The following is a 14,178-nucleotide window of genomic DNA, read 5'->3' as shown; positions in this document are numbered from 1 at the left end:
CCAAACATCCCACATATGCTTTGTCACAAGTTTTTTTTACACTCTTTTAAAGGTACAATTCCACATTTTTTGAAAATGTGCTGCCAGAAGGCTCAAAAAACTCCCCAGCTGTGAACTGTCCCTGATAATATACAGACATCACACAGTGGACTCTGGAGAGGCTTTATAATAAAAACAAGGGTTTGTTTTCAATAGAATATTAAATCTAAAAACTTCTGCTTAGCCATTTCCTTCATTTGCTACAGACTTTTAAAATATTTTTTATTTAAAAATGAAAACTAAAAACTGCCTTTGTGTTAAAACTAATTTTAGAAAATGACTGCCACTTCAGATAAAAGATAGAGCCAACTTTTTTTTTAAGTTTTATGAAGATTCAAAAAATGATTTCAGTATAAATTTAAAGTCAACATGTGTGTTCTGTGATCTCTTTTAAGCTGGGATTTCTTTTTTAAAAAATGTTTTTTTCTTCTTTTTGGTTAAATGCAGACTGAACAGTATGATTGTGCCAAATTGTTTTTCATCATCATGGACTGAATGCACTACAGAGCTGGGTATCTGTGGGGGTAAATGTTTCATCCTAATGGCAATCAAACTGCAGACTCACTGTACCTGTCTCTACATAGTCTGATATTTAGTTGTTTTTAAAAGAATGTGTCTGTATATTTGTTTTCTGACATTTTGATTTTCTGTAATTAAATTTGTACAGATGTATAAAGGGTCAGAGCACCAGTTGGTTTGCTCTTATTGTTGTATATCTCTACTTTGGAGAGGTTTAGGATGTTTGCTGTAACATATAAAAAAGGGAACTATCACTGTCACACTGGCTGAAATGCATTTTTATTTTGTAAAGTGATGATAAAGAGCGATTTTAAAAAATACATATCTAAAACCTCACAAAATGCCTGGAAACATGTTTGTGTTTGTGTTCTTTGATATCAATATTTTTGAATTATTGCTGATTCTCTTAAGATCTCCAGGAGTCTTCATTTCATTTTCACTACATTTTCACACACAAGTGTTATAACTGCGTAAATTTGATCATTGCTTTTTGCATTTTGAGCAAAAATATAACTTAATTGCCAAAATATTAGTCTTAAAAAAAAACCATTACCTTAACAGTTGATTTAAGAAAAGATAAATTTACTACCACAGCTGTGAGCCGAAGCCGATGTGGGAACAAAACTAAATGTAAGACTCCTCAAGTGTATAACATTCACTATTTGAAGTTCAAAACATTGCAAAAATGCCATAAATAACTGATATTTAACGGTCAAAATAGATTTCACACACCAGCAATTAAAACTATTAATCCAAAAACATAAAACTAAATTTCATGTTAAAACTGTTAGGAAGAGTCATCAACTTAAAAGCTGAGACAAATGATTGAAATGTCACGAAGATATTTGTTAGTACTCAAAAGTACCTTTAAATGACAATATATTAAAATAGAAGTGCAAGTATGACAAGAGTCTGACTGAAGCAGAAAAAAGGGTGAAAAAAGTTGTCTCTAAGTAAAGTGAGACATCAGTAATTGGTCCAGTGTCAGCAGTCCCAGCAGCAGCTGACACCTGCCAGCACTTCCTGCGTTGACCCAACATCCTCCCAAAGGACTGACCTTGTGCTTTACCAGAGGTCAAGGGTTAAAGTCTGAAGTCCCCTGAGAACACACATAAGACCCCTTGTTACTCTTGTAACAGGAAAAAAGTAAGTGTGTTAATTAACCAAAACAGATGATACTTAGTAACCAGCAACTTGTAGCAAGTATCTAGTTTTACTGCACATCATCTTTAACCAAGCACCAGAGGTAAATGAGTCTTTATTTGATACACCTCCAAGAGGAAAGTCTACCCTTAGCATGTTCATACAAGGCTGTAACTACTTTTAACAAAAATAGAAAAAATTAATATGAGTGAAAAGTTTTTTTTTGTTTGTTTTTTTGATCCAGCACTTAAAAAAAAATTGACTTGAAAAAGAAACTTTTACATCCAGCATTATTTATTCAAAGTTATATATGACTTTTATTTTTATTGGTGGACTGTGTGTGTGTGTGTGTGTGTGTGTGTGTGTGTGTGTGTGTGTGTGTGTGTGTGTGTGTGTGTGTGTGTGTTGTTTTTTGTTTTTAGAAGTCTATAACCACAGTGAAAGCACTTGCAAACCAACGCTTGAAACTACTGTAGTTGTAAGCGAGCACACAACATGGCCACTAGGTGGCAGCGTCAAGCTAACAAAATGAACCACCTTCTGGTTCTGCTTCTTCAACATACTCGCTAAAAGGGGCAATATTAGGTTGTGTATTCATACATGATGTTCTTAAAGAAAATTTCCCAAAATATGTCACACATTATGTTTTTCAAATGGCAATAAAAAGGTCATTTGTTTGACCAAACCACGCCAAGAGTATTAGCATCTTTAGGTGGGCTTTGTAAAAAAAAAAAAAACTGCTAACATTAGCAAATGTCATATCACCGTATGCGAAAATTAACGTTATATCATTTCATCGAGCTTTAGAGCTGTATCTATATGTAATTTCATTTTTTGTTTCAGGGCCATTACTAAAAGAACGTAGTTATATGATTTTACTGCTAAATGTCTCTAAAAATGTAGCTGTTAGGGCTTGTTTCATGTTTTACATTGCAACTGCAATCTTTTATCATTTGGTATTTTTCCCATTTTCCACAGAAACAGCCAGTTTTCACGAAGCAATAGAGACAGGAGATCAATCACTATTATTTCATTTTACTTTGTCTTGTTTTGTTTTATTTTATTATTATTTTTTTAATGGGGATAACATATATTAAATAAAATTTCTGAAAATATGTCATAGCAAAGAGACTAGTTTCCTTCTGTAGTCCTTGGCCAGGCCTGTCCTGCTTGCTGGTGCAACCTAGCTACATGTAGTAATAGCCTGTCAGGGCCACTGGATCAAGAATGTCAAATGAACAAAACAACAACAACAACAAATCTATGTTCAAGATAAATCTAAATATGGATAAAACAAGCCAAAGAAAATGCTAGTTGGACAGAGAAAAAAATCATACAGCTTAGGATCTGTTTTTCTTAATGCCAAACTGATATAAACAAAAATCTTACCCTGTCTCTGTGTGTAGAAATGGTCTACTCCTTATATTGACTATTAAAAAGATGGTTATTATATCCAGGTTTGTATTTATCATTAATACAGAGTGTTGTTTGCAGGAGATGAAACCTCTCAGACCTGCTGCAGTGTCCAGGCTGATGGATAGTATTTTTCCAGCACGCCTGCAGTGTTCAACACCAGAGCTGCGCAGAATGAGATGATCTGCTCGGCATCACTTGCTGTTATATGTAAATTCACTCACCTCCATGTTTCTACTCAAAGAATCTATTCTACATACACATAAGCACCATTCCTTTTCGTAAGTCTTTTGAAAATATACTTTTTTCACTGTCCTCAATGGAAAAAAAGTTGGCTGTTTTAAACTATTCTTAATAACATTATGAATAATAATATTTCAAAAATGTGTGACGTAAATAATTTAATGTTTTGATTGAGTGTGCAAGTCTTGATATTAAGCAGCAGCAGGTCTTTGGTTTGTTATGTGTTTCCATCAGTCTCTCCTGCTGCTGTTCTGTTTAGCTTACACTACGTGATTTAACTGTGTGTACATCCACACGCTGGAGCTGTGGACCTGCTGCTATAGAAGCAACTTTAAACTGTTTAAATGTAAACAGTAGGTTTTGCTCAAGGGCACTGAGTCCCATTCATATTTAAAAGGCTCCTTCTAAAACAGCTCCTTCAGGTTGTTTGGAGCTGAGGGCACCCCGGGGTGAGTGTGATTAGTCTGAGACTCCAGAGTCCAGCTAATGACCTCTTCAGATGTGAACCGAAGACACCGCAGAGGAGAGACTTTCATAAATCTGCTGCTACCAAAAGAAACACAGGGCTTTAACGGGATGAGAGGTGTGCCTGCAGTTGTTGTAGTTTATTTTGAAAGGTTTAATAGAAACAGTTGATTGTGTGTGTTATATTTAAAAAAGTAAACATAGAAGAGGAAAAAAAAAACACTTTTAGTCACTGGAGGGAGCTGCTGCACATTTAGTGTCTTCACTTTGTCATGTTAATGTTCTGTAAAATTAAACTGATTATTCTGAAAAAAAACTGTGCTGAGTGCAGATTAGATTTGAATGAAGTGCTTTTGACTGCTGTAGTTATGTGATGTTTCGGGAGGATTATGTATTTTACTTCACATTATTTTCTATCATTATTATTATTAGAGAGTTTTTCCAAATTTTATTTTGCACAGAAACTTTCTACAAGTGGTTGGTGACAGTACTTTTTGAGTATAAGTTTGAATGTGCTCTTTCTCATAACTTTGATTTTAGTCACTGCAAAATGCTCTTTGTCTGAGCAGTTTGAACTTTCAATTTAAATTTAATCTCTTCTTTATTACCTGATTAATCTAAACTCAGAAAATAGTAAAACATTTGTCAAAGTGATTATGGTTTGAAGATTTTCCTATACACTGAGTCCTTTTTGTTAATTTTACTAATTAAAATTTTCATCAGTATAGTTACAACACAGGACTTTTACTGTTTGCAAAGATGAGCTCATGGAACAAAGGTGTTTGTAATTATATTGAAGTTTTACTGCTAAGATCCTGCAGTGAGTCTTGTTTTATAAAAGAAACACAACATGACAGACCACAGGACCACACAGTCACACTTTTATCCCTTGCATGATACTTAAAATATGAACCAGAGTTCATGAACGGCACATACGAAGTTCAGTGTTTGAAATATACTGGATGTATTGCGGATCTCATAAACGGGGACGCTCTTGTTATTTGAACATGTCCCTCTTTTTGTTCCTCTCTCTGCTCTCTGTAAAAGATGGCACAGTGCCATACAGAAGGCTGTGTACAATGGCCCAGGTCCCATTAAATCTGCGAAAGTTCCTTCCTGAGGCAAACATTGCCAGAAATAGTAATCCTTGTGTGGAGCTGCAGTGGTACAGAGGGGGAGCAATAATTCTTGTTGTAATAATGAAAATCAGCTTCATTCTCTCCTCTGATCCTGCTGCGCGGCAGTGCATTGCTGTTCATTCAGTTTTTTCCTGCGCCTGATAACACCTCCGGTGAAAACAAAGCAGAAAACAATCAGAGGACAATAGACGCTTTAAACTCGAAGATGTCAACAGACAAGCTTTGTCTTTGTTTTCAGGCTTTGTTTTTGTTTGAGCTTTGATAGATCTATTGCAGTGTGTGAGCTACTGGGGAGACGGATCAGTTGTTGGTGTGTTGGTTAACTGTACAGTATGACAAGGCGTTTAATGGCTGTCAGCAAGCATTTAAATGAACGGTTATACCTCTCTAACAGTACTGTCAATAAAAAAGTTTTTTATGTGAGTCAAAGTGCATGCAACAGTGTTGAAGGCTTCATTCCAAGTGAGCGCCCCCCAGTCAAAGTTACTGATGTATAAATAGAGACAGTCCCAAGTTACAAATTAGGCACTGTACAACACAATACAACACAATACAGTCTAGCAGGATAAGACGATATATAACCCCATAACATGTGAAGTGATACGCTGTGTTATAATAAGGTTTGATATAATACAGTGTGATACAAAAGGGAACTTGATAGGATATGATTTGGAAATTTGGAGAGGGTGTTGGGGGAGAGTAACAATGTCTTTGGCTTTGTACTATACCTAAACATGTCTTTTTTTGTTTTGTTACTGTCCATCCATCCATCCATCCATCCATCCATCCATCCATCCATCCATCCATCCATCCATCCATCCATCCATCCATCCATCCATCCATCCATTCATCCATCTTCTATACTGCTTATCCTGTTCAGGATTAAATAACAACACAATACAATACCATACAAGATCATGAAACAATATCAAACCATTACAAGTAAAAGCCCGCTAAGATTTTGCCTACACAGATCTTTAAAAATAGCAATTTTAGACTGTTTTCTGTAGCGGAGATTTGGAACTTACTGTTGGCTTTTGCCATACTAGAAACACTGGAGAAATAATGATTCACTATAACAAGATACTATACATCTGGAACACAAAATGACGGGATACAATACAGTAAAATTTGAAATTCTGAAACAGGATCACATGATGCAGAATAATATGATACAATCAGGTAAGATGCAGTTTTAAGTCATAAAATATGATAAGAAACTGATAACAGTCTGTTCTTGCATCATGTTATAATGTTACACATCTGCTGTGAGCGTTCAACTGTTCCAGCTGAGTTGAAGCGACTACTCTGTGCTTACTTATTGTACACAGCTGAGTTCAGTGGTACAGATCCTGTAGGAGAGGCCTCTGCACTGGTTCACAACATGAACCTGCAGCGTAAAAGCTGCCGATTCATCATTCATTCAATTTAATTAAAAAACATGCTCCTTTGACACGCAGCAGTTATGATAAAGTATCAATAAATATAAAAAAATTGAGCACAAGTAGGCCTGTCAAAGAAAGAACTGTACTCGGTGTCCTTAGCAACTTTCCACTCCCAACTTTTGTGTTATTTCTTTGCTTTTCTTTGAGAAGGAAGCAGCAGTGGAAAACACGCTCATGAACATCCCTTAATGATGACAGGACTATTTCTCATGACAAGAACAATGTTTCAACAAAGTCAGACGTTTTAAAGACTGTGAAATGTTCTTGAGCTGAGGACAGATTGAGGTCTGGAGGACTCACAGAGACAGGAGGAGGTGCTGGCACAGGCTGTAATCTCACCTGCCATTATTTCTACAGCTCCTCAGAGGACCGCCAAGGAAAAGAGAAATAAAGGTGAATAATCGTATCCAGCAGGGCTCCGGCTGAAACAGTCATAACTCAGCTCCAACGGCTGATTTGTGGATCAAACGTCCTTTTTTTTTCTTACTTCCAAAGCTAGACTCTTTGCAACAAGTTTGATACGATAAAATATCTCTCAATAAGGAGCAAACATTAAACTCCAGTCATGGGTGAATTCAAAAGACACATTTAAAATAACATTGAAACAACAGAAAGCAGGATCATCACAAAGCCTCATGTCTGCAGCCTATAGTGTTTTATATGAGCACCTTCTGCAACAGAGAATCTGCAGAAAAGCAAATGTTCTGTCCAGGCTGTTGAGACTTTCATCTCATATGAGAGAAAATTGGTGCTAATCTGTAATACCATGGTTGTAGTTGGGATTATAGGTGAAATAAAGGTAGAGGACATGTAGTCATTGCAGGACAAGAACAACGGTAGCTCAGTTTTTGTGCAGGGTGCTGAAGCGAACATATGTGTTGAACTTTTTGGATGTGCATGCACATCTACTGAGCTTATTTGAATCTTTTTTGTTTTTTTGTTTTTTTTAGATGCATGTTTTGAATATCCAGGTTTTGATTAATGGCCATTACGTCCTTGTGTAAAACATATACCTATAAATAAATATGATCCTAGACATATTTTATGTAGGAAGTAACTGTGTCTTCTTGTCTTCGTTTTATTCAACCTTAACTTCCTTTCAATTGTCTTGTATACTGACTGTGCTTGCAAACAAATAAATGCATGAGGTTTTTTTTAATAGTTTTTTTTTTCCACTTTTAAATTTTCAATTTCTTTCTTTGTTACACGGATTTTCATAGACATCTGTTTTTATGTTTGGTTGGTTGACCAAAGGTGGCGTTTTGTATTTGAGAGCTTTTTTTATTATTATTTATTTATCTAGGATTTGAGAATAATCTAACTTTTAGAATTTACGTCTCAAAAAAAGGTAAAAACTGACTTGTACGCTCTCTCCATGGCTGCAGTGATTTGATGCACGTATTTTTTTTTTTTATTTTTTATTTTTTGGATGCAGGCTGATCTGAGGCCCGCTTCTTTTTAATGCTCCTCTCTAAAAATAAAATAAAATCTCATCAGCACCTGAAATAACTGGAGGCGTGCAGAGTCCCGATGCATCCTCTTCCCTGGATTGTTTTGACTGCGTGATGGAGGAGGACGAACGTTGAAAAACTCATTTCTAATTTTAACCCGGAAAAGTGTCACTCGAAAACAGCATGATAGCTGGCAGCCAGGGTCATCGGGCCTTCCGCACACATGAATCACGACTTCAATGAACGCGGCTTCACAGGCTATTGTTCCAACAGAGAGGGGAAAATAGAAATCATACAAACTCAGAGTTAAAACTGCTTAACAGTTGAAAATATAAAAGTAAATTTTCTTGCTTGAGAAAGCCAATAAACTCAAATTAACGATTAATTCTGCGCCTTGAAACCCTTTTAAGAAATCCAATTGGCCCGGACCCAACGTGTGAATCCTGAGGGGCCTCGCGGATGAAGTATCGCCTCTGAAGTTAATTGTGTTTTGCTTTCGGAGGGGAATAGGTTTTCCTCTGTTTATTATGAGCATGGGGACGGATTTGCGTCACCGTGCAACTTGCAGGTCGAGATAAAGTTGCACAAATATTGAAAAAGGGAAGTTCTAACAGTCATTATAAAGCGCCCCCCTCATCTGCTCCGGAAGAAATAAGGATTTCTGGCTGTGTCCGAAAATACTAAAACAGCTTCTATTTTTGGGGGAGCAAATCTAGCAGGAATATCCGCTCATTTAACACGAATCACAGCCCATCAAAAACAGGATGAGCGGGAGCTAATAGAAGCTCTCCTCGGCTGATTGCAGCTCATTTAATTTATATAACCGCGTGACCCGATTCACGATGCGGTTTTTTGTTTGTTTGCACAACAATCCAATGATTTTAAATGAACAACTGTCTGATCAAATACCTTAAAAATTTACAGTTTATTTTTGTGCGTGATATTTCTTCACTTAAAAAGTATCTGTTAACTAGAGAGTTTATGAATGTCTTAATACTCTCTAAGTGATCAATCCATCATCCAGGGATCAAAATTGCTCCGAAGTTAAGTGTAAGCGCGTGTGTGAAAGTTAATGCGTGTGTGTGTATGTGTGAATGTATGTGTGTTCTCAGGGCGTGATGTGAGCAACTGCGAGGCATCCATTGGCTCAGAAAGCAACCAATCAGTGTCAGCAGAGGAACTTGTGAGAGGAGCTGCAGAGTTTGGATTTCAGAGTTGAGAGAGCGATTTTGGCACGCAGAGGACGCCCCATCTCTCCTTCTTGAAAACTTTCCCTGCGTGTTTTTTTTCCTCAGTACAGTCTACATGTATGTATGTTGAAGTCTTCTTTTGAGAAACAAAAAGTCGCATTACAGGGCTGCGGGATGTACACGGCCGGGCTCAACCCGTTTTACGCATCAAACTTCAGCCTGTGGTCTGCGTACTGCGCGGGGGGCTTCGCCGTGGACTCCATGAAGAAACCGTCGTTTTGCATCGCGGACATTTTGCAGGCTGGAGATGCGGAGAACATCCCGGGATCATCGGCCCTTTTGGTGCATATGGGACACCACCATAACCACCCTCACCGGCAGCAGCAGCAGCAGCAGCAGGGTCACTCCGGGAGCTCTCCGCTGCGCCCTAATCCCGTTGCTCCAGATGCGTCAGTGTACGGCACGAGGGGGAATCCTGCGTCCCCTTACCACAGACACGGACTACAGCTGACATCAGTATCCAGAACTGCTTTTAACTCCCAACAAGGACCCCCACCTTCAAGCAAAGACCTCAAATTCGGAATTGATCGGATATTATCGACAGAATTTGATCCCAAGGGGAAAGAAAAGTCTTCATTAAGAGGTAAGGCTTTGCCACTCTTATAATAAAAAAGTAATTGCTGTTTATAGAGAAACCTCTTCACAAAATAAATTATAAGAGATGTGTTTAAGACCATGGAGGCATTTTCAAATTGTTGGGACAAACAAAACATGTCCAAACTTTAGAGACTTGAGACATTTTTTTCTTTAACACCCCAAGGTTAGTTAGAATCAGTTTGAAACACTGATGGGTGTTTAAGTGCAACAGTCTAAATGGATATGCACAGTAAGGGGCCCTAAAGACACACTCTCTTCTCCATTTCCCCAAACAAGAGAGGTCAGAGGTCAGCAACAAACAGCAGCCATGCAGCTGGAGGTTACCCTTGAACCAGCTTTTATTTTGTAGGATGGTCTCTGTTGAACCATAACTGAATCCCACCCTCATCTCTCGCTCTGTGACAGATCTCACCTCCATCGTTAGCTCCAACCGTCAGTCAGGCCTCCACCTCCAAATTCAGCCTCCATCCAGCCAGTACTTTTCGTCCATGGAGGCTGCTGGGATGAGCGACGCGTCCTCCGTGCTGAGCTCTCTAGGCAGCAGCTGCAACGGCAGGCAAACAGGCCAGCATCAGTTTCAGGACTCCTTCCCAGGTAGACTTCACATGTAGGCCTGGTTCAGACAGCAAAGCGGTCCCCCAGAGGGTTCCAGCTCTCTGACACACCTGTGATTGTTGCTCTGCTTTCTGTTCTCTTTTTCGCTGTGTTTGCGTGTTTTAACCCCACATCCTCATGCCTTTCAGGTCCCTATGCAGTCCTCACAAAAGACACGATGCCGCAGACGTACAAGAGGAAGAGGTCGTGGTCCAGGGCTGTGTTTTCAAACCTGCAGAGAAAGGGGCTGGAGAAGAGGTTTGAGATTCAGAAGTATGTCACCAAACCGGACAGGAAACAGCTGGCTGCCATGCTCGGGCTGACTGATGCTCAGGTGAGGAGGCCTGAGATAAAACATCACAGAAAATATTCTCTTCTTATTGACAGACCTTCAAATAAACCTATTAAATTTGCTGTTTTGTGTGATCAAATTATCTCAATTCATCATCATTATTACATTTTATTTCTCTGATTTTTTTTAGCTAGTTACAATGTACACTTGTTGCTGGATGTTGTTTTTAAGACAGTGTTGCTCTTAACATGAGGACTATATAACATATAGATTCTCAACATCATCAATTAGAGATCAGATTAATTTTGTCCTCTTATTTAGATTTCTGTCTGTTTATCAGGGTTTTTACAGGTGGATCTGAAGTGTGTAACTTCATCATTCATTAAAAAAAGAAAGACAAATTACTGGGTCATGACCTCCTTAACGTTCTGTTAGGATATTTATATTTTAATCCACTCAGTTTCCTGGATTAATCATTTTACTGATTTGACTCAATGTTGTCATCTTGTTTAAATGTTGCTGATTTGCTCCGCTCTTTAAAAGCAAATAGCACCTAACACCTGTCATGTCTGCATTTTTCAGAGAAATTTAAAGTCAGCAGCATCCTAAAAAATAATGACACATTTAAATTGGGAGAAAAAAAACAGTTGCTAATGCTGTCTGTTTGGCTTTGACAAACCAGTAAAATGATCTTGAATGAAAATGTAAGTTACATACATTATCTGTGGTCAGCTCTGTGGTGTCACATGCAGAGGGCGTGAGGGAATCAGCTTTATGTTACAACCTGCATGCTTATCCATTTCCCATGAACTACTTCATTATGAAAGTAATTTAATAACAATAGAATCCAGGATCCTGACCTTTAGTTGGCTTTGGCTATCAGTACCCTCAGTGTATGGTGGCGCCTGATTGGCTGACAGAAGTCCCAGGGAGACCCAGTTCACATCACACCCTGAGCTACACATGATAGTTATTGTTAAGACTTAATCAAACTATTTATCAGTTTATCCACAGTTTAGACACATCAGTTTTACAGATTATTTCACTTCACTACTATCTTCACTTTAATAAATCCTATTTCTCATACCATGCACTCAGGATAGATTTTTTTTTCTGTCATCCAATAGCAATTAATAAACATTTGCCCCAAATCTACAATTTCTAGCTAATGTCTTGGCCAGCTTTTCTAAGTATATGAAAACATTTGAGTTTTTGTTACCCCTTTCGTAGCCTTTAAACTGGAAATGTGCTACGTGTTTATCTGCATTTAGAATGTGAGGGTGGAGAGAGAAAAAAACCTTCTGGAGGTTTTAATCTAAAACAATCACAAGGCCATTCCTTTCCATTTTAGTTATCATTATATCGCCTTGCTGTGTGTTCCCAGGTGAAGGTGTGGTTCCAGAACAGGCGCATGAAGTGGAGACACTCCAAAGAGGCCCAGGCCCAGAAAGACAAGGAGAAGGAGCAGCCCGACAAGAGCGCTTCCGAGCCCGGCAGCAGGGATCCGGAGGAGCCCGCTGAGTCCGACTGCGAGTGTGAGAGCGAGGGCAGAAGCGAGTGCGAGTCCGACGAGACTCCGGAGGAAAACTCAAACGGACACTTGGACGTTTTGGAGCCCAACAAAACGAGCGTGATAATTAGTGGGAGCGCGCCGGGGAGCAGCGCGGAGGGAGCGGCCACAGTCACAGACTCACCGGCCTCTCAGATACTCATATGAAGGACGATGTGGTTCATGAACTATGAGGGTTGTTTAACGTGGAAGAGTAGCAGAAACGGTGTTAACTGTGTAGCAAGAGCGGCATTGAGGTTTTCTTGAACTCAAAGCAGTTAAAACCTGAAGTCAGGCCTGGTGTATCCAAGTCATGGAATCAAATGGAGCAATTAGTTAATTACGACACATTTTTAAGTGGAAACAGGTCCCTGCTGAATTACCATTGTTAATATATATATCCAATTTCTGTTCACTTTATTTTTTTTAGTGACAATCAGGCGGCTATTTCAATTTAAAATACGACATCTTGCGGTATTTGCCTCTCGTTAGTGTCGTCCCCCCCTCATGTGTTCCCGCGTGCTCCAGTTTTCGACACCTGAAGGAAATGTTCGGTTGTGAATTTTATTTTGAAGGTTATAAACCACTCGTTTTTACGTGTCCGTGATTTTTTTTTCCCTTTTTGGTCTGGTTATATAAATTGTGGTATTCTGTTAATAATTATTTGCACTGAAAATATTGTAAATAAAATGTTTCTTACTTAAACATGGGATTACGACATTATTTTATTATTCCAATCACCAAAAATATGGCAGCCATTAGTTGGTATTTATCAGAAGTCCATTATTTGAATTTTGCAGACTAGCTGTAAAATAACTTTTTTTCTTCCTTGTTTTGAAAATAAGGTATAAAGTGAAAAAAGATCCTACATATATATAGAGAAAAAATATTGGCCACAGATTATTTGCATCTTGGGCCAAAGTAGATGAGTTGATCAAATGGTAGCTTTGTGGTAAATACCTAAGTCTTTAGGCAACCAGTAAACTAAATTCCTCCAGAGGCACACAAAGTGAGAGCAGAAGGAAATTTATAGTTTGTATACATTAAGTGGCTCCAGATAGCCCGGATGAGTATATTTTATGCATCCAGACACAGATACAATCAACATGTCCTCTATGTATAGAGCTGCTCATAACCTCTCTGCTGAGGAGCTCAGATCTGCTCTGTTTTATTACTGTTATGACTAAAATTAAAGTCATAGACCAACCTGAGGTGTTGAAATGCTATTTCTCAATCAGCTTCATCATGACGTTTAATAGTGACAGTTAAAAAATGATAAGATGATAAGAATTCAACATTATTTCCATGTGTGCAGTGCAGTTAAACCTGTGTCAGGCTGTTAAATGACGCAATGTAATGACTCACTGCTTCCCCATAACCAGTAAAACTACTTGTGTCTGAACAAGTGGTTAGTTTAATAAGAGCTGTAGAAACAGAATAAATGTTATTAAAACTCATTAGTCCTGGAAGTTTTAAAATGACTGACTCATCTTTAATGTTTGCTGAATGTAAAGCATCACTTGCCCAATAAGTGTTTTTTAGCTGCAGCTGTGGCTTAGTTGCAACATAAAAATTGTGCAAGACAAGAGGTTTTGAGTCGGATGCTTGTCTAGTGATGTATTTATCCAGTTTGTTTATATATGTTTTACTTATCCTGAATATTATGTATGCTTTAGGTTGAGCTGTAAACAATATACCTCAGCCATCAGGGCGTTCTGTTGATGGGGTAATAACCTCGATGGAGCTTAGAGCAGCTTTCATTCAACCTTCAATGATTTATACAAAATAAAAAAACATGTAAGAAGCACAATCCATCCTGGTGAAATCAGTGATGGAGTAAAAGTTTGAAACCCACAAAGTAAAAATACCAAGACAAGCAATACTTCTGCATTCAAGGATTATCATTATTTTTTTTTTAAATAAAAGTGAAGCATATGAGTGCGCCCTAAGGTTGGAAAGAAAAGTGTGCACAAATAAATAAATGAATGAATAAATAAATAAGATTAAAAAAAAAAAAATTAGGTTGATGAGGAGCATCC

The 14,178-nt window shown here is 38.1% G+C and overlaps 1 protein-coding gene across 2 annotated transcripts; it reads left to right on the top strand.

Annotated features, from left to right (window-relative positions):
- The first annotated feature begins 8,879 nt into the window (after positions 1–8,879).
- Positions 8,880–12,779, top strand: hlx1 (H2.0-like homeo box 1 (Drosophila)). 2 transcript variants are annotated; one of them, XM_074685241.1, is made up of 4 exons: positions 8,884–9,690; positions 10,110–10,298; positions 10,448–10,632; positions 11,975–12,779. In XM_074685241.1, exons 1-4 carry the CDS (start codon positions 9,171–9,173, stop codon positions 12,305–12,307), a joined length of 1,227 nt encoding a protein of 408 aa, XP_074541342.1. In that variant the 5' UTR covers positions 8,884–9,170; the 3' UTR covers positions 12,308–12,779. The 2 variants fall into 2 exon arrangements, with proteins under 2 accessions (XP_074541343.1, XP_074541342.1); XM_074685242.1 differs by lacking the exon at positions 10,110–10,298 and having other exon boundaries at positions 8,880–9,690.
- Positions 12,780–14,178: the final 1,399 nt, after the last annotated feature.

Source organism: Halichoeres trimaculatus, unplaced genomic scaffold (genome assembly GCF_033239565.1).
Source record: "Halichoeres trimaculatus isolate MK-OKI-2021-1 unplaced genomic scaffold, fHalTri1.1 fHalTri1_scaffold_13, whole genome shotgun sequence".
Lineage (NCBI taxonomy): Eukaryota > Metazoa > Chordata > Actinopteri > Labriformes > Labridae > Halichoeres > Halichoeres trimaculatus.
Note: the sequence above shows the minus strand (reverse complement) of the source record. Positions and strands in the feature narration are given on the sequence as shown.